Here is an 18,905-nt window from a genome sequence, read left to right as displayed (position 1 = left end):
TGCACTCTGGTAAGTAGGCTAAGGTCGCTGAGCAACCTTGGACCCAACCTGTTTCCGTGCCCTTAAAAGTTGGCACAGTGTAGGTACAAGAGTATTGCCCGGCGCGTTTTCCAGGCGGTTAAAGACATGACGTGTAGAACTGGTAGATATTTGTACACTTAAGTGTGGATACTCAAGCTTGACAGGACCTGAAAGGTTATGCTGGGGATAAGGACAGGTTCAGGCTATGACGGATCTGTTGTCTTTGTTGCGCTGATCTTGTTTAGTGCTGGGTCTTGTTTACATGACAACATATATGGACTCAACACAAAGGTTAGTTGGGGTGGTAAAGTAAGATACTAGCCCTTTTTAAATAGGAATTGTGCAAATTTGCAGGAAAGCCCAATCAGTCTTTTTTCAGCATTGGCAGTATAAAAACAAAATCGGGGAGTGCAGCAAAATGCCGCCTACCTACTTTTGTTTATACAGAATGCGCCTTTTTTGGCGCAATGTGGGGTGTGAGCAAGTAACAAAACATGTAGCTTAGCATGTGACATAATCAGCCTTGGTCCGAGGGAAGCCGCAGCTGGTCAGTCCTTCGGCGATTCTCTCGTAAGTCGGCCCGTCCTTCACCGTCCCCGTCATCTGACGGTTAATGGCCTCTTCGTTTGCAAGGACAAGGAGGGCGCGCATTTCCTTGTCTCCCCAGTTGCTCATCTTTATAGTGTCTGTCAGGTTTGTGTTTCCCTCTTGCTACTAGCTGCTCGCTAATTCCTGCTATCAGCTGTTTCCTTTTAGTCTACCACCAGTGGGTCGCACGTGCAGCGTCATCAACAGCTCCTCCTGTGGTGGAAGGGCGCCTCGTTCTTTTCAAACCAAAAACGTTCCGCCAATATGTCTACCCTACGCGGCGGAAAATTGGGCACCTCGGATCAACTCGCCAATCCGGCTCTGTGTGTCTAAATGCTTGCAGCTTGCCGGCAAAACGGCCCAACATTAACCGAAAATCTGGCAGTGTAAAAGGGGCTAATGGTTGCTAGTTCACGTTGGACGACAGCAAAATACATCATCAGCTAGCATTACCAGATGTTTGTTGTACTTGCTTAGGACATTGTGAAACTCAAGCTAGCGAACAGGGCTTTAGCTCTGATGGAAGACCGATCCAACAGAGATAATAACGCCAAATAAACCACTGAGGTTGAATTTATGTAAATAGTTGAGTTAACAGCAGTTTAAGAAGTTTGTGGAGATGAAGACTTGACATCTGGCAATACTAAGACTCAAAACGTATTGTGTATAACTGCTAATGATACTGCATAATGTGTGTGTGGCATGTGTCTTCAAACAATTTACCTACATAAAACAATGCCTTCTGGCGGACATTTACATGGAACATGTTATTTTACGTTAATTTATAATGATTGTATTTCTACTGAAGTTAATTAGTATTAGTGTTCTTTTATCTATTTGCTGTTACCTCTGATGGCGATGCTACACAACAGCTAATCTATCGGCCCACTATTCGTATAATATATCCATCTTTTTACGGTCGATATGGTTGATGTGACAAACAGGAGTCAGTCTCTGCGGGCAAAAAGTGGCAGTCTCACTTATGACAAGTCTCCGCATACAGTCACTTCACCCAGCTGTTGTTTGCTGAAAAAATCTTCATGCATGTAACTTACTCTACAACCACAAACTTTTGTTTTTGCAGTTGTTTATGTGCGAATTTAAAAAATGAAACACAATGTCCATTAGTGAGCTTTAGAGGTGTTGGCAGGCATTTTTTCCCACTCTAAACAGAGCCAAGCTAACCATTCCCCCTTGTTTCAAGTCTTAATGCTAAGCTAGGCTAACCCCGTCCTGATTCCGCCTCTAGATTTAAGAAACACATAAGGTTGAACCAGCCAAAAAATTAGAACAAATTATTTGTCAAAATTAGTTGTAGCTAAAAATATGTTCTGTAAACTCACAGTGACCTTGACCTTTGACAAAATTCTTACTAGTTTATTCTTAAGTCAATTTAAAGTAAACTTGACTGCACCTATCTGGTTATAATTATTTATGTGTTGTTTTGTTCTTTCATGGTCGAATGAAAAACAGAAAGAGGTGGCATGGTGGTATGATACTACCTTATATAAAGCACAGGCCCCTGAATAGAATCAAAGCAACAGTCATATCAAGACAGACTTCGTGATATCAGCATATATTGTATTGTTGTCCAAAGAATCAATTTAACATCGTAATGTGGTGAAACTAGTGATTTACAGCCATACTTATTATCCATCAACTAAACAGGTTAACAGATTAAAATGCAGTCTAACGTATCTGTCTCTTAAGATGCTGCACAAAAACAAAGGCAAACGTAGACGACTGAATGAGCTGTCAAATGCGCATGTGTAAGACAACAGAGAGCCATGGACAGAGTGAGTTTGTATGGTTACCCAGGCTATCCAGCTGAGCCTCGTCTTCCTCCCGCTCCTTCTCTCAGGATGACTGGGAGACAGCAGTCCCAGCTGGAGACACATGCCATCCATCACACCCATACAAATCAAACGCTGTGTCTTCTCTGTCAAGAGTCAACAACCGGCAAAGCAGACAAATCTCCCTCCGCTGCCTTCCTGTCTGTCCATCTCCTCTACGTGTTTTCTCCTCCTCGTTTCTCCTTTGTTGTGTCGACCTCCCGCAGTTTGACCTGGTGCTTTCCACCGCTCGTCTCCAAAAACCTCAATGACTTACCTGGAATGCCTCTCTTCTATCTCTACTCTTCCCTCTCTCCCTGTCTCCCTTCCTATGGCGGTTATTTTTATTCGTTTGTCCTCAGGAAGCAAGTACAGATCAAGTTCTGGGCCCATCAGCATTTCCAGGGGCCCAGAGCAGCAGAATGGGAAGGCAAACAGTGAAACCCAATCACCTAGCTGGACACCCTCTGGATAACACGCTCTGACTGATAAAGGCTTTAGAAGGGCAATATTGATATGCTGATAGGTAATATGTGATGCTACTGCTCTAGAGATTTTCATCTGAAGGTATTCCAGTGGCAGTTTTTCATGTGACGCTATCCAGGAACGCTGCTTATCCAGTAACCAGCCATTATCTGACTCCTAGAGAGTCACAGATAAAGCGGCCGTAGGTCTGGATATCTGAAGTGGTGAAAGAGATGCTTCAAGTAGTGAAAGGTAGACTGGATCTACAGTGGCAAAGCCGTCCACATGTCACCAGGTTTAAATGGACAAAACAGACTTCTTGCTTTTCTAATAGCGCTTTTCTGTTCTTCCCGAACACTCAGAGTGCTTTAACACTACATATCACATTCACCCATTCACACACTGGTGGCCGAGGCTACCATACAAGGTTAATGCAACTCAGTGACCATTCACTCGCACTCACACACTGATGGAACAGCCATCCGGAGCATTTCGGGATTCAGGATCTTGCCCAAGGATACCTTGACATGTGGACTGGAGGAGCCAGAGATTGGACCACCTATATTCCGATTAGTGGTGGACCTGCTCTACCTCTGAGCCTCAGCCGCCGCTGAGTTGCTAAGTGTGATTCTTTTATGGATGTGTGTCAATGAACAGAACATAATGTGAGCTGCTGTATGTTTTGCAGTTCATCAAATGTAGTCACTTCATGTGCTGTTTTCTAACCACATTGATCTACATGTTCTTAGTAGTGATGGCCAAATGAAGCCTCATGAAGCATTTTCTTTATTTTCTGAGCCCACTAGATGGCGCTCATGGTTTAAAGAAAGAGACTCAAAGAATAGCAATTCAGTGTGCTTTCAACCTTTTGTTGAACAAAAAGCGCCATCTAGTGGGCTCAGAAAATAAAGAAAATGCTTCATGAGGCTTCATTTGGCCATCACTAGTTCTTAGTACTTAAAACACAATATGAGCTATTGGAGCAGCTCAAAGTGTTGATAACAAGCGGCAACCTCCAGGGCTGAAAAATAAAGCCAAAGCAGAAGTGCCACAAACAAAAGCTGTTTCTCAAATGGCCAAGTGAGAATTTGTGTGATGTTTTTCATACAGTAAGTCAGTACAGACTAAATAACAGGTTCAAATTTAGCCCCGTTACTTGTTTTTTTTATCCGTTTTAAATGCCTCTGAAACTCTAATTGCTATTTTCAAAATACAGTACAACTAGTCCATACCCACTGGTAGCTTTGTCACCTTCTACCTATGCCAGTCCTCAATGCCTATGTGCAGTTTCACATAGATTGACCACGTCAGTGAGTAGAAAAACGTGGGACAGACAGAATGACTGACTGACAGAATGACACACTGACAGTTTCCATGATTATGTACAGCATACCATACCATGACTTAGTCATAGCAAACATTAGAAACAACACCAACATTGGTCCACAGGGGGAGCCACAGCGATCGGTCGCATTTTAGCCATTTTGAAGCATTTTTCTGTTGTTATAGCGCCACCCAGTTGCCAATTAGAGTTAAATTTCTCCAGTCACCTTGAGGCGTCCTGTTCTACATATCTACCAAGTTTAGTAAAAATCCATATGGCGGTTAGGCCTAGATAAGAAATGAGCTCTCTAGCGCCCCCATTTTGTTTGATGGGGTCAATAATGGAGGGGTCCCCTCAGATTATGTGTGGTCATATGCCTACAAAGTTGCGTGGTGATGGGTGAAACCCTTGAGATGTTCTACACCTTTATGTGATGAGCCACGCCCTCCGCAATATTCATTGCCTTATAGAAGCTCAGTTTTAGGAAGTTTTCCAACTTTTGCCAAGAGGGAACTTTAGATATTGGTCCCTAGATTATGTTCACCCAGTTTCATGCAGATCGCTCAAACTTCCTAGGAAGAGATCCATTTGAAGTGTTTTTCAAAAAATTCAAAATGGCGGAAAATCTATATAAGCGAAGTTATGGGTTCTTGAGGCAAATGTGTTCCTCATGAGGAGAGGCATCTCTGTGCAAAGTTTCATGTCTCTACCACATACGGGGCATGAGATATGCCCATTCAAAGTTTGACATTTCAATGGGTTGCTATAGCACCCCCCTTTGGCCAATTGATGTAATATTGCTTCATTGGCATCCTCCCATGACCCTCTACCACTGTGCCAAATTTCACATGGATTGACCAAGTCAGTGAGGAGAAAAACGTGGAACACACACACACACACAGAGTTTTGGTCATTATATAGTAAGATAAGGTGATTTGTATGGACCGCACACAGACAGACATACACAGAGAGCCATTTATCTCTTCACACTGAAAAACCTCTATTGGATTAAAGTGGAAATAGCTGAGTTGTTTGGCTTTAACTTATCACTATGAAGTAACTGCTGATTGCACAGTGTAATGGCTTTAGAATAATGGCACCATCGTTGTTTAGACCGGTTCCATATAAACCGTGCTTTCACCATGCAATTTTGTCTGCCACTCCATTTATGACACAAATAAAGTGCATCAACCATTGCACAAACACAACAGGAAGAAGACAGCATTTTTGTTTTCCTTGACTCGGCTACTGCTCCTATCAACTCTGCAAAATAAAACTAATCTTTCACCTCTCTGAGCTGGGGATCAGAGTTCAGAGACACTGTTCGCTGCTGGGCAAAATCGTTAAAGTTCTCTGGACATTTTTTTTATGCAAGATTAGGATTTTTTTTGACCTGAGAGTTTGTAATGACTGCCATTGATATCACAGATGCTTCTCTGGACCTGGGGTATGAGACTGTGTGTGTGTACTGACCAGTATCATCCAATTATTCATTCATACACGTGTATTAAATCTGTCAGCTCGCTATTACTCCAGTGATTCTTTAATGCACTGATACACTGACTGCTGCTGCACCTCCCTCCAGCAGCCCAGCCTCCTCCTCATGTCACTGAAGCTGTAGTATTGTTTTCTCGCTAAGCTCTTCGTTCATGTACATTTCTGTATATCTGATCCCAAGTGTTATGGGGATTATCTCAGCAGAATCCTTCTCGCCGCTTAAATTCTTTGAAAGCTCGATCAAAGCGCAGAGCCTCTTCCTGCAAAATGAACGGTCAATTCTTTGACGCGTCTCTGACTCCAATACACTCAGTGGCTTCTCACGCAGGGTTGTACTTTAATCAGAGGTGTAGCTGCAGCGTAGCTACTTCAGGAGTAGCTCATAGCCTCGGAAGCTACAATCACAACGCCGCGTCCTCCCCACTAAGGCTGACTGACATGACTGACTGGCGTGAACAGAAAGAAAGAAGCTGGGCTGCCATTCAACAGTGACCGATGAAGCTTCGCAAATCTCAGGAAGCTGCACATGTCCAAATAAAGCTTAAAGGTGTGGAGAGACTCACAGGTGCAGGGCCTTTCTTTATAGTTATGCTGGGTGTGGTTGCCCTCAGCGCTCCGGTGACACCGTGGTAGTACCTGAAGCAGACCTGCGTCTCAGCTGAGGACACACAGATGGGTGGGAAGGGGAGGTGGCAAAGACGGAGAGAAGATTAAACAAGAATTAGTTTCCTTTCACCAACACTGAAATAATATCATATTATATTCATAAAGAGATAGAGATAAAGGATAAAAAAATGAGCCTATTTGTGATCAAATGATCTCTGATCGGTGATATTTATCATTTCTGAGACTCCATAGCCTTCCAGATAATAGGGGAAGTGGAGCAAAAAAATCAAAAGGCTTGGGGGACACAAGGAGATTAAGGTCATGGTAAAGCTCCGTGTTTTTCTGCTTGTTTGGCCAGACACACTCAGATGGTTTGACAAGAAGAGGGGGAGCACACTGCAACACTGCATGCAAGTGACTGAATGTATGCCTGCAGTCCGACTTGAGTCATCAGTGTCTGACAGACGGGGAGGCAAAAATATACTCACTCCTATTTGCACAACTTTGAATTGTAACTGGAAGTAGTTAAAATTTAAAGGTATACTGAAGGATTCTCTCTCAATCATCACCTATGACTAGTGATGGCCAAATGAAGCCTCATGAAGCATTTTCTTTATTTTCTGAGCCCACTAGATGGCGCTCATGGTTTAAAGAGAGAGGCTCAAAGAATGGCAATTCAGTGTGCTTTCAACCTTTTGTTGAACAAAAAGTGCCATCTAGCGGGCTCAGAAAATATAGAAAATGCTTCATGAGGCTTCATTTGGCCATCACTAGTCATAGGTGATGATTGAGAGAGAAGAGTAGTAGAAGTGCATGTCAGTGTATTCATCTGCAGAGACTCTGCCCTCTGCCTGTATTTGCTCATTTTCTTCTAATTTTGTGATGTTGGGCACTTTCCTGGGCTCCACACAGAGCCTACGTCGAGACTTTATAAGAAGTTAGCTACATACAGTAAATCACAGAAACAGTGCTGATAAAATTCAAATATGGCGAGGCAAAACACCAAGCAGACACAGCTTGTTCTGACCAAATGTCTCCCCTTCTGTTCCTGAGATATGACGCTGAGTAATGGCCACAAAAGTGTTTTATGCTGAACATTATGATGTTACAGTCAAGCTGACCTTTGACCTTTTAGATATAATATGTCATCACTTTATCATATTATCCTGTTAGACATTTTTGTGAAGTTTGTCAAAATTAACGTATGGATTCTTGAGTTATAGGCAAAAACCTCACACTGAGCTTTGACCTTCGACCACAAAATTCTAATCAGTTAATCCTTCAGTCCAAGGGGATGTTTGTGCCAAATTTGAAGAAATTACCTCGAGGCGTTTTTGAGACATCATGTTCACAAGGATGGGACAGACACAACCCCAAAAACATAAAGCCTCAGGCCACAGCTAGTGATGGCCAAATGAAGCCTCATGAAGCATTTTCTTTATTTTCTGAGCCCACTAGATGGCTGTCAGCTCGCTATGGTTTAAAGAGAGAGGCTCAAAGAATGGCAATTCAGTGTGCTTTCAACCTTTTGCTGAACAAAAAGCGCCATCTAGTGGGCTCAGAAAATAAAGAAAATGCTTCATGAGGCTTCATTTGGCCATCACTAGCCATAGCTATCGCTGGCGCTGAGGCATCAAAACACTTGTTCTTGTTCATACTGTCTGTGCTGGAACAGTAGTGTTCAACCTCTGCAGGAAACACTTTGTTTTAGTATTTAAGCTCCCCTCACAAAAAAGCGCAGTCTGCTCTGATTGATCAGAGTTCCCGGGTCTTCCATATCTCTGCACTGTCATTGCAGCACTTCCCAACATGAAAAATCACAAGTAAAAGCTTCTAAACATTACCGGACATGCTCCACTAAGCATATGATTTAAAATTTGGGGAGAAATGAACAGCATCATCAACCAGATTTACATGTTTCCCTCCTGTTAGCATGTAGCTTCATTTAGCAGTGTGGGCTACATACTGTTAACACTTGCAGTAGCCTGAGGTTTTACTTCTGCATACGTTTACCTAATTATTTAAACTTTGGCTATGTTTATTATGAACATCCTGTATTGTAACGCTATATATAAGACATAAAATATGGAAAAGTACAAAAGGTCGCCTTTAACATTGGGAATGGTTGCATATTTTTGGCACATACGTAAAGGAAGCAAAGGGAAAAGGGGATGTGTTTAATATAAGATATGACATAGATATTACTATATGTTAGATACTACAGTGTGACTCAACAGGATGAAACTGATATTCATAATCTGTGCGGGAAGAGTGAGATCAGATTAGTGAGATCATTCTGAGTCAAAGGTAGGGAGGTATGGTTCAGCAATCCCTTTGACTCCTGTTTATTTTTTAATTTAATTTTATTTATTTATGTATTTAAAAAGCATGAAAACCAGTTAGAGACGCAAACTTTTTATCATACAATTCTGTCTAGTTGTTAACAGTTAAAGCAGTTGCATAAATTGTATGGGTTTAAATATCATGTAGTTATAAATGCTGTTTCAGGAGGTTTTCCATGCTTATAGGAATACTTGTTTGAGAGAAGAATTTACACTTGCAACAGTTTCAGCCCCATAAAGCCACCTCCACCTGTGATATCGAGGCTGGCGCTGCTAAATGGAAACACCTGGACAGCTTTACACTGATAAATGCATTCTGTTTTCTGTGTGCATTCGCTAAGTCTCTCTCACTCATACACACAATTCCCCACGTCCCTAAACGCAGCGATGGTGCACCATTTGTCACCGTCTCCCCGCCCCCACCATCTCCCTCCCTATAATGATGTGCCTCTGTAAGCAGCCCTGTTAGTTTTCCACAGGCTGAGACTTCACATGCTGCTGCGGCACTGTCTGCGCTTATAGGATCAATCCACTGTGTTATTTGAGACAGAAAATAAAAAACACCACTATGGAGACAACCTGGCACTAAAACTGGAGACAGGCAGTGACTGTATTCTGATGACCACTTATATTTGACCACATACTGTCTGCAGCTTTGGGTGCTTTCACACCTGTTTGGTGCAGTTTTAACTAACAACCGGACCGAGACCGCTTTTGTCCCATGTGATAGTAGTTATGTGACGTTTGTAAGTAAATTCAAAAGCTTAAAGGAAACCTCTTATGTTGCTCTTTATTTCCTGTCACATATATCATGTTCCAACGTCAGATGTTTGTATTATACGTAACCAAAGTTTCAAATAATGAGGTTAACATATATAAACATAAACTGCTACATGACGCTAGATGCTAACATCAGGGAAACATGTATTTTGGTTGATGTTAATTTCTCCCTGATTTCGGATCATACTCCTGCTGAAACATGCCCGGTTGTGTTTAGAAGTTTTAACTGGTGATTGTTAACAGGATAAAGCGCTGTTATACGCACTCGGTTGCAAATACACTGCTGCATGTAGCTACATGCTAACAGTGGTGATTTTTTTAATGGTAAAAAAGTCCTGTTTTTTGCAATTATGGTGCAGAAACATCGACATGCAAAGAACCAAAACCAGAGCAAACTGGGCTTATATGGGAGGGAGGCTTAAAGATACAGGCGCTAAAACAGAGCGTCTCAGACAGAGGGTGAATACAGGTGTTAAGTAGTGATGGCCAAATGAAGCCTCATGAAGCATTTTCTTTATTTCTGAGACCACTAGATGGCGCTTATGGTTTAAAGAGAGAGGCTCAAAGAATGGCAATCCAGTGTTCTTTTAACCTTTTGTTGAACAAAAAGCGCCATCTAGTGGGCTGATAAAATAAAGAAAATGCTTCATGAGGCTTCATTAGGCCATCACTAGTGTTAAGCACAGAGTACGAGGAAAATAAAACTGTTACGGCTCGCAAACATCATAAATAATCAAACAAATATGTGACAGTCTGTATGTGACTGGTACAAACCTGACTAAAAAACTGTAACACAGAATTCCAAACAGAAACAGGCAAAACAATCATAAAACAGCTACTACAACCTGGATGAAGAAGTACAATTCATCTAATGGTACAATTTAGGTTATTTATTGAGCTGATTTTATTGAGAATCTAATTTCCCTGGGGAAATATTTCTTTTTTGTGCTAAAAACACAACAAAAAAATCCACGTAAGAGTAATTGCTACTTACAGTCACTGAAGTTTGCGCTGGAGTCAATTTTCCAAACGATCTGTCCCTTGTGAGATCCATTGATGCCTCGATTCTTGTAGTCCAGAAAGTTCTCAGACAAAGCCTCATCTGGAAAAATCAAAAATCAAAATGTTGAAGCCAGACTGTAACTCTGACTCTCCAGAACTGACCCTTCACTAAGCCCCACCCCCTTTGTGATGGTAACAGTTAACTGCAGTCCCCGAAGAAATGTCATCATATTTCTGGAAAAAATGAAACTGTGATTCCAGAGAGAAGCAGACAGACTACAGTTTGAGTTTGAAGGATATATTCAGGATGTCAAACTGACTGACCATCTGCACACTAGTGATGGCCAAATGAAACTTCATGAAGCATTTTCTTTATTTTCTGAGCACACTAGATGGCGCTTTTTGTTCAACAAAAGGTTGAAAGCACACTGAATTGCCATTCTTTGAGCCTCTCTCTTTAAACCAAGAGTGCCATCTAGTGGGCAAGAAGAAAATAAAGAAAATGCTTCACAAGGCTTCATGTGGCCATCACTACTGAACACTGACACAAGGTACATGTTTATCAGCAACTGTACGTGGTAACTTTTGAGGCTGATGTCATGAATTATACTGAAATGATTATTTATGTTGTATCAATCAAACTCTTAACATTCAATGTCATCATGTCCTATCTCACTTACCAATAAGGTACATGCCAATCCAGTCTCCAGCATCCACCTCCTCCTTGATGTCCCATGTGATCACCAGGTCTTCAGACTGACCTATAGTGTAGTGGGAGGAGCTGATGGTGAGGGTGGAGCGAGCGTCCGGGGAGACCAGATCGGTGTCGCTGGTGGAGCGCGACAGCCCCAGCATGAAGGCCTCCTGGTTCAGACCATTGACGGTGTAGGTGTCCGGGCCGTAGCTGTGACGAACCGCATCCTTGCAGCGCTGGCGGGTCTGGCTGCTGCGGGTCGGGGAGGCCATGGCCGCCAGCCCCAGGAACCGATTCTGGTACAAGTTCTGCAAGGAAATACACAGCGAGAAGCTTTAAGCCAAATAACTAGGTAAAAGGTTCCTATAGTCTCAAAAAGCAGAACAGGAGCCAGAGCTTTCCGCTGTCAGGCTCCTCTTCTGTGGAACCATCTTCCTGTTTTGGTCCAGGAGGCAGACACCATCTCCACTTTATGGTCACAAAACACAGGACTTTTTCCAGGAGTTTTAACCCAGGAGCCTGATGTTTGGAACCAAGAGAACTTTTAGCAAACTTTGAGTAATCTTAAGTAACGTCCTCAACATGTTTCTTTTCTTAAACCCAACCACAGTAACTTTATGTTAAGTATGTCACTTTACGTTAAGTACGTCATTAATATGGCAGGTGCTCCGTCCCCACCGATGATAGTAATAGGACTATCACTAATAACTGTCACTGTACCACGTGTAGACAAATACTGTATATGTATATATGTGCCTACACATAACATATGAAGCTCAGTACATGTATGACAACCTCATATGGGTAAATTCCGCCTCACCTTCTCCACTGCCAGAGCTTCCATCTTCTTGGCCCTATTTGACTGGGCAACAGAGAGTTTCAAAGATATGATGTCATACAGTAGGGTAACCTGTTGAGTTAAACGCAACTAAAGTTTACCGTTTACTGTTGAAATCGTTGTTGTATAAACAGGACCTAAGATCCTTTGATGATCTTAAGACTCCATCATCTATGACACAGGAGAGAGTGTGGATGCCAGCATTAGACCATGTGGGAAAAAATAACCAGTTTCCCATTCATCTGTATAGAGTGAGCAATAACAGGGACAAATTTTGTTTGGCAGTATCCGAGGGGTGAACCATAAAATATTAGTGCTTCCAGTTTAAAAGGGGAAACCACACTGCACTCAGTCTGGAGCTGAGGCGTGTTTGCATCTTCAGAAAACTGACTTTTGAGGGGGCGGAGCATAAATGACAGATGGTAAAATTTAAATCTAGGACCAGCAAATCACAGTTAAGTTTGACTGTGACTGTGATTTCTCTTTACTCTATACCTTTGTTGGACCTACAACATCTGCCTCTTGTCTCTGACATTTACTGCTGATGTTTCAGATATTTGAAAGACTTTCTCCTGTTGCTGCCCTGGAAATATGACCACATGATGTTCTCCTTTGATGTTCATAGTCTGTGCTGCCACTGTGTTCTTTGGTTTTTGATGGAAACCTGTGATATCAGAGTGCAGTATCATTTTCAGTCCTTCACAATGACAGTGGCTGCTGATATTTGATGCTTTGAGGGTAATTTTGAGCTTTGAAAAGCGTAACAACAACACTAAATAAAGATGTTGCAACCAGGGTTGGGAATTAGCACCAGCCACCAGCCAAACGCTGTTAAAATATGCATGTGGCTGCTAGATTTTCCACACTCACCTGCAAAAAAACAATGGCTATCTATTGAGTGGCAGGAGGACAAAAGAGTAAACTTCCAATCCTGGTTGCAAAGAACGACAAAGTACCATCACTGTGGTCTCTCTGTCACGACGGACTTGTATATTTGATAGTTGATCCAGTATTGAAAACATTTTTTAAGCTTGCATCATGTTAACATGCTGAAACATGTTCACACACAGTGGCAGAGTAATCATTCGGACTATCACACTGAATGCACAAAAAAGTGAAACATGCGTGTCTGCATGCATCAACACATCTTTTGGACCAATGCACACAAATTAAACAGGCAGAAGTCTGTCACTGGGGCTGTTTAGAGAAGCGGTGGTGATGACACTGACACTGACATGACCCAGCAAGCAATAGTCGTGATTTAAACGTATTGGCTATATTTAGCTCCGATTTAGTCTAGCTACATGTAACCCAAATCTAGCCGATTTATTTTTGAAATTGATTAAATGTAATTTTCGCCATTGCAGATGGCGTGCGGTATGATATTCAATCACGTATGGAGAGTCAACAGTAATTAAAATATGTTTATCTCCATTTTTTGGACATGGTCTCTACATAGCTGTATAATTGATGACGTCTACACTTTGGCTATGGTTAGACGTCTACCAAATTTTCACTGACAGCCCAAATTCAGCCGTGATTTAGCCTAGACGTCAGGTCTTCATGTAGACGGCTCTTAGACGTTTTTTAAACCAAAAAATGCTTGCTGGGGATTGTTCATATAAAGGGAGGCTACGAGGATTTCAACAAATGTTAGCATAGCTTTAGTACAGCACTATTTTTTTAACCCTGAAAGTTTTAAATGTTGACCTCTTAATTTTTTTTTATATACATATATGAGCCCATGCTTGTTTGTAGAGTAGCTAAAGTGGAATGGATGGTAGGTGTGTAGCAGGGGATGGGACGATTGGTTCATTGAGGTAAAGTTGCTTTGTTCATCTGAATGTTTCACTGTCGTTCGGGCCATCTCTAACACTGACACATGTAATCATTGTACATCTGCTAAAACCATCCACTAGCTCTCTTAGAATCTGAACTGATTTTCAAAAATGTGTCTCTTTAAGGCATTTCAACGGCCCGTCTCAAAGGTTGATTCTTGACAATACGCTTTAAGCCTGAGCGCACTGTGAGATCTGCAAATGGGGCAGTCTGTCATTCCTGGGTCATGGGTGGTTGGTGACTACGTTTGTGTCCACACTTAGTTCACTTCAGAAATACTGACATCGGCAAAGACCACATAAATTAGCCTAATACACATGCTCAATGCTCTAATCGTAAAGACTGTTAGTATATTAATCACAGTTTTTGTTACCAGCAGAATTTGTCTTTCCCACACCAGACTGAAACTGTCTACTCCATAAACATAAACTGCAAACTGAGTGCAGGGGTGGAACATTTACATTAACACTTTATAAAACAACTAAAAAAAATAAGGCGTTTCTGTTGTTTTAATTCACTTAGTGTGGGTGAACAACTGTCCAGCCTGACAACACCATAAACTACAGCCTCAGAAATCACTCTGATGTTGAATAAAATCTTGTCCACTGACGTTTTTTTAATTGGTTTTCATTAGATGTTACAAAGTATTCACAGTACAATCTTATATCGTGTTCACACCGGGCACGAATAAAACAATTTGCACAAGTGAATTACATGTAAAGTCAACGTAAAGATGCAATTAGCCATGAATTCCCACTGGGCAGCGCAATGAGACAATGCAAAATACATGAATTGGGTGGCGTGAATTATGCGAGAAATTTCCCGTCATGTGCTTATTCGTGAGAGTTGGAAAATTCCTAACTTCAGTGACCAGTTCGCTCCGTGATAGTCAATCAGCACAGGAATCCTCTGGCGACATCTGACGCCAAGGACGTACCGGAGGAAGTTCATTCATCAATTCAGCAATTTTACGCGTGTATGGTGCGAATTATTCGTTTGTATGAAGTGAGTCAACACAAAATATTCAGGCATTCAAACGCAAACGTGTGAACACTTTAGACTTGGGCTTCAGATTATTTTTCATCACGAGCGGCTTTTTGGTTTCGATGACACTCATATTCATAAAAAATACATTGTCCGGACTGGATACTGGTTTCATCCGAGTATTCAGCTCAACCCTACTGGTGAACCTATTCGATAAATACCGCAGCAACCAGGATTCAGTTAATCAAAGAACCAGCGAATGTGAAACTTTCAGCACCTGTGAACATGTTTAACAGAGTGACATGACCCACTCAGAATCTAGTGTCTGCTCAGCATGGACGCTGTGATCACTGCAAGATGCAGCATCATTACCAGCACATCCAAATGTGAGGGAGAGTTTTCCATCCTGGGATCTCAGATCAGATCAGAGGATGCTCTAGTTGGAAAGGAGCTTCAGGGCACGACTCAGCCAGCCTTGACGCATTGGTCTAAATACTGAGGCACTTTGTTCACGCAGCGGGTGATGAAGAAAGGTTATCTGCACGCACTGTACAAATTTCATGTGCTGGCTTGTGACACCATGTTACATGAATATTAGTGAAAAGCCAGAATTGTTACTGATTAGCTGAGGGTTATATCTGTATCTTGTTTTTTTAAATTGATTTTCACATTTATATTTAGCCTGGAAACGATCACATTTAAAGACAGTGAATGTCAGAACAAAATGTATTAAAGTACACTGAACATGAATATATATAGGTGCAGGCACCAGCCTTTAAAATCCCATAATCCTAAAGACACACTGGGTGGTGGTAAGCAGGCAAATGGAGAAGGTGGTGGGTGATGGTGGTGGCAGGTGGGGGGGCACTGACCTTGATACTACAGAGCTGCATCAGCATAATGACCAGTCAACCCAAAGCAGACCAAAACCTGAGGGAAGTGGGAGGAGAAGGGCGGCGTGTTACAAACCACAGAAACAAAAAGCAGAGGCAGTGAATGTAGCAGGTGGGAGTCAAAGTATGGCATTCGTGTGCAGGGGGGGGAAAACAGCATAATCAGACTTTCATACTTCATCTTTGTCAGATAAAAATATGAATAATTGAAAAGATGCAGAAGCACAGATGGACAAACAGGAGCAAAAAGAAAGACAAAGACACTGTGACCTCCACACAGAGACATGGAGAACAGAGATATACAGGAATGAACAGACACAACATCAGAGCGTCTCATGATGTTTAACTGAAACATATTACATGGTTCACACTGCTGCAGCGGAGAGGCAAGCCTGCAAAGGAAGGGAGTATTAACAGGATTATGGTCTTTTAAATGTGATCTGGTCATGACATGGCTCACCTCTGGTAGGATGGCTATCATGCAATATGACTGTTTATGGGCTGTAATTCACTGACTACCTTAACATTCACAAGATATTCCAGTTTTTGCCCTTATTCCAAAAAAAGTCTGTTTACATGTTGATGCCATTCTTGGCTGTTGACAGGTTGATGCCCTAACATGTTGTTTATCATGTGAAAATATGGAAAAGCTTGTGTCACTTCAGTTCTCTGTGTCAAAAAAGGAATAGGAAAGTTTTCCAGCGGTGGTGAGCTTCTTGAAGTGTGTGAACACAACCTCCCTCTTTTATGCCTTCAACCACCTTCTTGAAAACATGGCTGTTGCGATATTTACGTAAACTCAAAAACCTGCCTTTTAATGATATTTAAAAATAGCTGCGTTTCTCCTTCTGACCAGAAGTGTGAGGTTTTGTTTTGGGCATTCATCTCAAACACACAGGGTGGAAACTGTTGGCTAGTTGGTTTGTGTACAAAGGTAAACTGGTAAGAGGCCATGTGTCGCAAACTGTGGTAAAAAAATCAAGTTGAGACAGATTCAAAATTTGCTATATCCATGTCCAAAGAACCCAGCCCACATTTGTATGCGGGGCCCATGTGGGTAATAAATAGAATGAAAAACTGGCCTTATATGGGACTGTTCACAGGTTCCATTGGCCCCATGCTAATTGCCCACATAGGTGGGTATTACTAGTGATGGCCAAATGAAGCCTCATGAGGTATTTTCTCTTTTTTTCTGAGCCCACTAGATGGCGCTCATGGTTTAAAGAGTGAGGCTCAAAGAATGGCAACTCAGTGTGCTTTCAACCTTTTGTTGAACTAAAAGCGCCATCTAGTGGTCTCAGAAAATAAAGAAAATGCTTCATGAGGCTTCATTTGGCCATCACTGCGTATTTGCGGGCACAGATGAATCATGCATCAAGATGTATTTCACATGTCATGTCATGTTTATGGGGCATTTGAGGCCCATACTCACTCTGATGATTGTCAAAAAGACCAAAAGCTCGACAACAAAGTGAAACTGTGCATGGATGCACGTGTGCGGAAATCTTTTTCTACCAGTTTGGAATTATTGGTGTTTCCAGCACCTTGCCAAGACCGAGCTGGGTGGAGCGGTGGTTGTTCTGCATCACCTACTTACTTACTAAAATGTACATGTACCACAGAATGAATATATACTTTCTGAAAACTTACTCTGCCACACTAAGCTTCGCCTGTTCATTAAGCTAGTCAGGATTTCCCCACAAATTAAGTTATCATCTGCCACCACAAATAGATTTTCTATTTTTGGAGCTGCACTGTTCATTAGGAGCACTAATGGAATATATATTTGGTTATTTATACCACGACAATGTCGAAGTGCAGAGTGTACTCAGGGCCATTCTCGGAACCCATCGGCTGTATTCGGTGTCTGACTTCCGGCAGACGGCGATACAGCCTCTGGGGGCAGACCCCCGATTTTTTGGCATTCCAGTTTGATTTGGGCGGCGGAGGCGAATTTCAGTTTCCGACTTCCGTTTATATATAAGTAAATATGCTGAACCATTGCGATGGATTCAGAGTTTGCAGTAATGCCAATCATGTTCCGCCTCGTTAGTTCACCACACGGACCGTTTAACCTGGCAACAACTGCAGCTGGCTCAAACATGATTGGTCAATATCACGCGGACTACAAACAGCCTACAACCGGAAACCAGGCCTCTTCCGCTCTTCTTCCAAGATCTCCGGGGTTTGCCTACAGACTCTACATTCACTGAATGTAGAGTCTGTATATAGAGACTAACTCAGGGCAGAGACGGAGCAGCAGTCTGCTAGGTCTATATGTTTGCATTTATTTGCAGCAGCTGCTCCTCTCTGATCTGATCAACGCTTAATGGCTCAACAGATCAATTATCCACCTTGCAAGTCACAAACTGCTCCGCCTGTGCTGCGTTCATGGATCTGCAAAAACCTCAGAATTTAGAGAGGAGACACAGAATTCTAACGGACACAGAGGCAATTAAAAGAAGAAAAAAAAACACAAGAGTTTGCTATTTCATAACGTGGTGATTAGCTTTTTGGCTTTATGCTCAACTAAGCAACTTTCTTAGAAATGAACAGGGGCCTCCAACGCTGTAACCAGTTCTCTTTATACATCCCAGGTAGCAACTCGAATTCAACTGGCGCACACCCCAGTGCCGAGGTTCACAGCGAGCTAACAAATGAGGTGGGAATTCAAATGTACACAACGGTGTGCACACTGTCACACACATATGCAAACATGTAAGGGCACAGGCACATACAAAACTAGGCTATACAAACTCCTGTTTCACATCATGTTCAAATAAATCCCTGCAGTCCTCATTAGTCATGTAGTACCATATTAGCATGGTGCCCAAGCTAACTACATTAACACACATGCATAGTAATCTCCGGGGAAATGTCCCCAGTTGTCCTTCCTGCTTGCTCTGACACTTGCATAATTAACCAGTATAATTGCATTCAAGACCACAAGATTATTAATTCAGCATACATGTAGAGCAGGGAGAACAGGAGAGACTGGGAAGCCTCTGCTGGAAATGAAATGATCCTGTACTGAATGATCAGTAATGATCTCCCTGAGTCCTCCTTTGGTTTACTGTTCACCTAGGGATGGGTAGCCAGAGCTATGATCTCATCGGTGCCGTCCACATGAACCCCTGACTCTGTGGTTGCTCTACTTTCCACTTCAAGTGAAAGCTGATATGCACTTAATGTGCTGATGT

The 18,905-nt window shown here is 42.1% G+C and overlaps 1 protein-coding gene across 4 annotated transcripts in view; it reads right to left on the bottom strand.

Moving 5' to 3' along the window:
- Positions 1-18,905, bottom strand: part of LOC125881950 (E3 ubiquitin-protein ligase HECW1) — a 95,969-nt gene that overhangs the window by 67,119 nt on the left and 9,945 nt on the right. For 2 of the 4 annotated variants that reach the window (XM_049565432.1, XM_049565434.1), the window contains exons 2-5: positions 15,685-15,742; positions 11,138-11,459; positions 10,450-10,557; positions 6,291-6,385 (exon numbers count right to left, since the gene is read on the bottom strand). In XM_049565432.1, the coding sequence (XP_049421389.1) occupies positions 6,291-6,385; positions 10,450-10,557; positions 11,138-11,459; positions 15,685-15,711 (552 nt within the window). In that variant the 5' untranslated portion in view covers positions 15,712-15,742. The remainder of the gene's footprint in view (positions 1-6,290; positions 6,386-10,449; positions 10,558-11,137; positions 11,460-15,684; positions 15,743-18,905) is intronic. The other 2 variants (XM_049565430.1, XM_049565433.1) reach the window with 1 other exon arrangement.

This window comes from Epinephelus fuscoguttatus, linkage group LG21 (assembly GCF_011397635.1).
Source record: "Epinephelus fuscoguttatus linkage group LG21, E.fuscoguttatus.final_Chr_v1".
Lineage (NCBI taxonomy): Eukaryota > Metazoa > Chordata > Actinopteri > Perciformes > Serranidae > Epinephelus > Epinephelus fuscoguttatus.
This window is presented reverse-complemented; position numbering and strand designations above follow the sequence as displayed.